We start from the raw sequence: 7,386 nt of genomic DNA on the forward strand, positions 1-7,386 counted from the left end.
TAGCCAAGTAGGGCAAGTTAGATAGGCAAATTGTCACGCAAATAATAGGTTTTATTAGTTTGCTTCATGTTAGCTATGGAATTTCAATTTTTCTCAAGATGGTCACCCAACTAGCACTTCTTTTTCAGTTCTGACAGATTAAAGAACAGTAAACCAGCATATGCAGAGTAAAATATTGTAATATTCTTTTGCAGGAAACAACATATTTCTAGTAGTTTATTTTTCCTTCGTATGAGGATGTTTGTATCCAACATCATTTTCACACAGATCACACGTTAAGATTCCTTGTAAGAATGCCCTCAAGTGTAATCCCAGGTCCAAAAGCCAATATCAATCCCCATTCATTTATGCCCGATTCTTCCCTTTTAGCCTCCTCCAACATGTACTCCAACACATAAACGATTGTATTACTACTTGCATTTCCATAATCAGCCAGTGCTCTTCTACTTGCATTCAATTTTTCAGGTAACAATTCTAACTTCTTTTCCAGCCTGTTAAGAATTGCAGGGCCCCCAGGATGAACTGCCCAAAATATTTTGTTATAATCTTTTTCAGTGTAATTAGCAAATCCCATTAACTTATCACAGAATCCTTCAATATTATCCTCAATTATCTGAGGAAGTTCTCTTTCTAGCTTGAAACTTATACCCTCTTCGGTAAGTCTTCCATCGATTATCTTTTCAGTATTTGGCACAAAGTGTTGTATCGCCGTATGGAGTTCGAAAAGAGGCCTTTCGAGATTTGGAATAGGGGTCGAGCCAATTATCATGGCTCCTGCACCATCTCCGAAAAGTGCGACGCCGACTAAGTCATATGGTCTTTGTGTACTAGGTGGTTTGAATCCTATAATGGTAGTTTCTGAGGTAGCAAGCAGGACTCGACTCCCGGGATTGTTCTCAGCAATGTCTTTAGCAACTCGAAGGCCTGCCACCCCGCCTGAGCAGCCCGCGAAGTAGATCATGGTTCTGTTAGTCTCCGACCTTAGCCCAAGCCCTTTTGCTAGGTAAAGATCGCCGCCAGGTAACCGGACTTCACTTGAGGAAACGTATACTAAGTGAGTTATGTCTGAAGCCGGCCTACCCCATTTCTTGATGCAAGATTGTGAGGCTTCAATTGCCATTTCTGTAACAGCTGAATTGCATATGTCTAATCGTTGTTTCACCGTTGGGAGTCCTTCAGCAGCAAGTTCAGGGTACTTCTTTAGGATCTCCTCAGACATAACCACGTATCGTGTTTTTACCGTGGTTGTCTTGCCTGAAAATCATGAAAAAAAGGGTAACTACATATTATGTTAATATTATTAGTGATCTACATTTATAGCATAAGAAATCTTCACTAAAGATATGAATGTTGATTGATTGGATTACAGAGTCGAGTGAGCTTGAGCTTAAGCTCTGGATCATCACAGTTGGTGTTCTTGAAATAGCCATCAACCAACAACTCTTGCATGACCAGCTGGTGAGGAAAAGCCTTTCCAAGAGCAAGAATTGTAGCTTTTCCAGGGTTAGCAATCCTCGAGGTCTTATCACTTCCCATGATTTCTTATCAAAATTAAGCTCGAAACTCCTTTCCCTTAGCAAAGTACTTCCCACAGGAATGCTCTTATATATACCAGCGTCAAGGAAGATTCTTTATATTAACTTAATGTTTGTCATAATTTTATCATCACATTCGACAGGATGGATTGTTAAGTGATTATTTAAGTCGTAAATGGATTAGTTGAGGGGTGAGAAATTCATGGGCATTTTTTGGAAGGGGTTGGGTGAAGATTTGGTGAAGGAATTTCAACCAAGCTCTCAATTTTTTGGTTTCTTGCAGCAGATAACCTTGATTCCAGGCCACGGGGCATATAAATCCTTAAGGGGAAAAAAAGTGTAATTTCCTTCAAATTTTCCATTTTTCCCCGTTTCAATGACAAATGGGAAGAACATAGATAAAATGGCTGGTAAGTAGTAAAGATTAGCTTTCTGGTTGCAGTTTCCACATGATCATTTGCAATAAATACTTCAACAATCAAACTAATGTAGTAGCCATATCCAATATCATTGGGGTGTGGTTAAAAATTAAGACCAACAGCAACAAGTATATATTGATATGTAGACAAATAACATCGTCATCAATAACCTCGCCATAGTTTTGGTACAAATTACCAAACGAGATACGAATGTTGAAAATAATTATCATTATTCAATGCATCAATCCCTCAAATTCATCTCTCTGATGCTAATTAAAAAGGAAAACAACAATTAGAGTCAAAGTTCTGACAGATTCTTCCCATTGATGTAATCGACAACTCGTGTGGCTGCTTGATCAAGTGCAGCAGTGACTGCAGCCAAATTTTGTAAAAATTCCTCGGGTGTTGGCCTGTCACCATCGACTATGTCGGTAACAGCTTTTAAAAATATTACAGGTGTTTTCAAAAGATCTGCCACGTAAGCAACAGCAGCTCCCTGACACCCAACGATTTTAAAAAAGAAAAAATGCGATGTAAGTTTAGAGATTTACTAGCATAGCAACAACTTGACAATGCATAAAAATAGAACTGAGATTTAGCTCCCGCATATTTTTACCAGTTCCATGCTGCATGACACATTTTTTTACTCCTGATCACAAGAACTCCAAATGAAATGAAGCATATGTGACATGCAACTTCTCAGTTTGTTATTGTTACCCCTAACTGATTTGGATACATGCATTCGAAATTTTGCCACCAAAATCATATGAAAATAAGATGGTTAATGTTCTAAAACTTCACTATGAAAACTTAAATAGGTAGGATACAGATTATGTCAGAGATCAGCTTCTACTCCCAGGTGAAACACACCCAAGGAATTACAATGAGATAAATTAAGAGATTGCTGCATTGAGGTTGAAAATAAATAATAGACAGCTAGATTGAGGTTGCTAAGATAGTACTAGTGATTAACTACTGTGCTTCTGAAGGACTAGAACAGAGAACCAATTTATATATTAGTTCAGACATCACAATAAGCTCACATATAGAAAATTACCTCCATGTCCTTCACAGTTGCATCATTTGCAACGATTGCTTTTTCATCATGTGGGCACATATCTAAAGAATCGCCAGTGGACAGTTTGCCAATCTGAAACATACATAGATTGTCAAAACTTGAATAGTAATCCAAAAGACATGAGATAGAGTGCTATTAACATACAGAGCAAACGAAATTTCTAGATCCAAGCCTCAAAGAAATACTATTCAGGAGAAGGAGATGTTTTATGGACTTTAAGAGTAAGAAGCATCTCATTTTGTCTCTCGATTTGAAAAATACGGATGTCCTTGGAGAAGGTTAAGGCAAAATGCACGATATTAGCATGGTATTGGTGAAAGTGCTTATAGAGAATGATTTAAACCAAGGGACTTGAAGGTGATGTGAGTGCTCAAAGTAACATGTGAAGGGGTACATACATTACAGTTCACACTCAGGGAAATCGTCCCAAGAACCCAGACTGACAAATTATAGACACGTGGACGGATCTAATACCTACTAGCTTAAACTTTCAGATCAAGATTGGACTCCAGTCACTCCACTGTTGCAAAGTCGTCAGGCTAATTCACTGCTTGTATAAAATATGTGACTTTACTCACTGGATAAAATGATTGCCTTCAGCATCCAGCATAAATTAACTCATAACTTTTTCAAATATGATTTATCTCATCTCAAGTACCAGTAGAAAATTCAACAAATTTGAGAAACAAGATTCACCAAGCATTGCAAGTTTGCAACTATATATTAAAGCACAAACACGGCAATATAGAAAAGGAGAAGTAAGAACCAAATTAGAAGCTGTTAGTGAATTTTTGAATAGATGAATGTATAATTGAGAACCTTTAAATTTAGCTCCTTCGCAAGATTTGGGGTTGAGCAAGCTTGTCGTGTGCCTACACCATACAGGTCAAATACCTGCAGATCGAAAGAAGTCATGTAAGGTTCAGAGGCTATCCAAAAATAACAGTACTATTCACTTCTATTTTTAAAGAAAATGGCTGGATATATGGTCGTAAACATAGTTAAAACATTTCTAGGTGCAGATGACTCCTTCAAATAGATAGCAAATGACCTAGAACATCAACAGTGAAGTGGAAGTTACTGGATAACGACGAAGTAAAACTACAAAGAACATATTAAGATACACAATTACTAGTACATCATGAGCATAAGGCAAATGGATAAACTTCAGCAACTGATCTATTCTACTAAGGTCTGATGGACAACAGCAATACAATGAATTCAGTATAAAGGATTAGCTAGGATATTAACTTGCTATATCCACGTGACTTGCCCAATTTGATACGGTTGAATTCTCAATAGTAGTAATGCAAAGTCGATTGCATGGCACTGTTACCACTAAATTTCTGCATGAATTTTCTATCTATTAACGCTATATTATATATGGAAGCTTCAATTGCTTCTAAATAAACATGGAAAAAAATAATTATAGTATTTAAGTAGAATAACATGCCAGATAAAACTTAAAACAACTTTCTCACAGTAGCAGAAGAAACTTTACCAAGTATTAGAATTCAAGCCGTCTAATATGAATATAACTTCATAGGGTAACAGGGTAAAAGTTATAAAGCAATCAATTCTTCACCACAACCTTAAAAGCAATTTTCCTTGCTACTACGCTCCTATAGATAAAAAAAATGAGAAAACAATAAACATATTTTCCTATGTTAACAAACTAAAACTTGTTTTTTCCAATAAATTTGTGGTCAGCTTCATATAGTTATGTCTAATTGCATCTTCCCCAGCCACGCAACAGGAAAAACAAGTGAGGAAATGAAGACAGAAAAACTTACAGGGATAGGAATTCTTCGGTCATGGAAAGCAACATCTGATGCAAGATACACATCACCTATGCAAGCACCTTTTGCCTGTAAAATCTAGGTATCAGTACAAGATATATATCAAAAGAGTGATTAAACACTCTTTGTAGTGAGCACACGTGACCTTGGTATCCTATATTTGAGATATGCCTATGAAAATTCTATATCAGCTATGTAATGCATAGATTACATAAAACACAAGGAAGACAACCTGAAAATGTGCATAAAGTTTCACCCAACGCAAAAAAATAAATCAAACTCTTTACTGAAAACATGATATTGAGTTTTGAGGAAGGGAAGTTTTAACATTTTGGTCTCCTGATGAACACAGAATCAGTCAGACAACAAAAGACAGCAGGAAGGTATAGTGTTGAACAAGTAGGTATAACTAGGAGGCGAACTCAATGGAGTCATTTATAGTGATCCAAATAGAAAGAACAAGTAAAAAAAATGAAAAAGAAAATATATAAAGAAAAATGGTTAATAAAATAAGAAAGGACGGAAGCAGGGAAAAATCTGTATATATAAAAGGAACATAAAACAGTCAGCAGTAGAATGAATGAACGTATGTCACATGCAAAAAGGATTGGAAGTATACCAATTATGATAAGGCCAGAAGATCAATACATAAGAACAAAGTTATATGAAAGCCATCATAGCAGCATTAGTAATACCTTGAAACCTCCTGCAGTGCCTGCATTTATGACCAGGTCTGGTTGTAAAGCTTGAATAGAAGCATAAGTTATAAGCGATGCAGAAACTGTGCCTACACTGTCGACACCTGATAAAGAAACAATTAAGAACTCAGCAGTCAAAAATTCACGGTGACTCACCAAACAAATAACAATAAAGCCCCGTAAAACTGCAGAATGCATCACACTATACATGGTCCAGTCAAAGATTGGTCATCACTTCCAGAGAGAATGATTCCTCCCATAAGATTTATTGATCACTCTTAGGTACATGGAATTAATTTTATTAAGTTTCAGAGAAAAAAAATGATATTATATGTTCAAAGAATCTTATCATTTACAATAGGACCACAAGGGCAACATATCTAGACATAAGCAGATTAGACTCAATGGTGAGTACTATACTACAGATTGAAAACAAATTCACATAAGAGACTCAAAATCCATACCCAAAACTACGTCTTTTCCGGGGGAAACGATGTTGATATTTAAATCTTTATATTTTCCACTGTACCTCACCCACGGGACCCCATTCGGAAATCTGCATCAGAAGATGATGTGAGATGAAACAACCCATAAAAAAAGTGCAACGGGCCATGTTTTAATTTTGATTCTAATATTGAGCGAAATGTTACACCTAGAGGTTCTTTATTATGGGTCAATCCTACTCCACTAGTACCAACAGGCAGCATAGGGGAAAATGTACTCCAGCTAGGAATCAACAACACTAAAACTTTGCTAAAGTGGCCACATTACTAAAAATAACATTCGTTTCCAGTTTATTTATTTTGATTCCAACAATTACTGAGCGCATATAAGTAAAAGACGAGACCTTATTGATATGCGAAATCAATAAACGTATATAGTTCCACTTATGGTAGTAGGCATTAACTTTCCAAAATTACCAGTACAAATTGTATAGAAAAGTTTCCTTTACTTTTTCCTAATCTTCTTTTTTATAACTTCTTTTTTCCAGTTTTTTTGAGTCGGATCTTAGTTGTACAGCTTACACGGAATTGGATTCTTGGGCGAGCTGGAACTTCTCCACTAGAGGTGATGCCTCCGTCTGCATAGCTATGCACCATTTTTACAAACATAAACACAAAGAGAGATATAAGTTAGCATATACAAACATATACACGCAGAAAACACAAAAAATAAAATAAAATAATCATAATAAATACAGGAAAAATGAGTACCGATAATAAAAACGACAGTGGAGATTGGGCGTTTAGGGATGGACACCTCTGTAACTTCAGTTCCTTTGTCATCTTGAAGAGGAGCCATTAATGGTAGAATTACGTTTTACTTCTCCGTCAATTTTCGATATCTGCCGCAAATTTTTCACGATTATTTACAAACGGTCGTTCTCTCTAATATTGCGAGTTTCAGTTTTGAAGTCTCTCTCCGAAAAGTACAGGGCGCTGCTCTTAAAACGATTATTAGAAGTACGAGGCAGGTTCAATTAACCTGAAGGTTATTGGAGCGAACGAACCGGAGAGGAGATGACCAAGAGGAAGCGCGCGTGACGGACCCCCTCTTTCTTTAATCAAACATGGTGGGGGACAGAGTTGATAATAAGAACTGTTCGGTCAACCCAAGTAAAGTCCAGCTCAAAAAATATAATCAATAATAATAATAAGAATAATAATTGTCAGACCTTGTGGCCAATAGAGCTTTGCCAGTTTTTCATTCACCATATATTATCGGTACACTACAATATCATTAAAATACAAATCACTCTACTCAACTTGGTAACCTTCTCCGATCCGTTCTTAGCTTGGTCTTTGAACAGGAAATTAATCAGAGAAAGAAAGGCCTAGCCGATGCTTTCAATCTTCG

At 36.5% G+C, this 7,386-nt stretch overlaps 2 protein-coding genes across 3 annotated transcripts; both read right to left on the reverse strand.

Moving 5' to 3' along the window:
• Positions 1–104: 104 nt before the first annotated feature.
• On the reverse strand, positions 105–1,688 carry LOC111410102 (type III polyketide synthase B). The gene is made up of 2 exons (XM_023040299.1): positions 1,368–1,688; positions 105–1,254 (listed from the first exon to the last, which is right to left on the reverse strand). The coding sequence occupies exons 1-2, from the start codon at positions 1,534–1,536 to the stop codon at positions 269–271; spliced, it is 1,155 nt and encodes a 384-aa protein (XP_022896067.1). The 5' UTR covers positions 1,537–1,688; the 3' UTR covers positions 105–268.
• A 368-nt stretch (positions 1,689–2,056) lies between these two features.
• Positions 2,057–7,106, reverse strand: LOC111410104 (5'-methylthioadenosine/S-adenosylhomocysteine nucleosidase 2). Of its 2 annotated transcripts, XM_023040301.1 has the most exons (8): positions 6,744–7,104; positions 6,555–6,618; positions 5,994–6,085; positions 5,527–5,633; positions 4,826–4,900; positions 3,852–3,926; positions 3,012–3,104; positions 2,057–2,450 (listed from the first exon to the last, which is right to left on the reverse strand). In XM_023040301.1, exons 1-8 carry the CDS (start codon positions 6,829–6,831, stop codon positions 2,253–2,255), a joined length of 792 nt encoding a protein of 263 aa, XP_022896069.1. In that variant the 5' UTR covers positions 6,832–7,104; the 3' UTR covers positions 2,057–2,252. The 2 variants fall into 2 exon arrangements, with proteins under 2 accessions (XP_022896069.1, XP_022896070.1); XM_023040302.1 differs by lacking the exon at positions 3,852–3,926 and having other exon boundaries at positions 6,744–7,106.
• Positions 7,107–7,386: the final 280 nt, after the last annotated feature.

Source organism: Olea europaea, chromosome 15, assembly GCF_002742605.1.
Source record: "Olea europaea var. sylvestris chromosome 15, O_europaea_v1, whole genome shotgun sequence".
Taxonomy (NCBI): Eukaryota; Viridiplantae; Streptophyta; class Magnoliopsida; order Lamiales; family Oleaceae; genus Olea; species Olea europaea.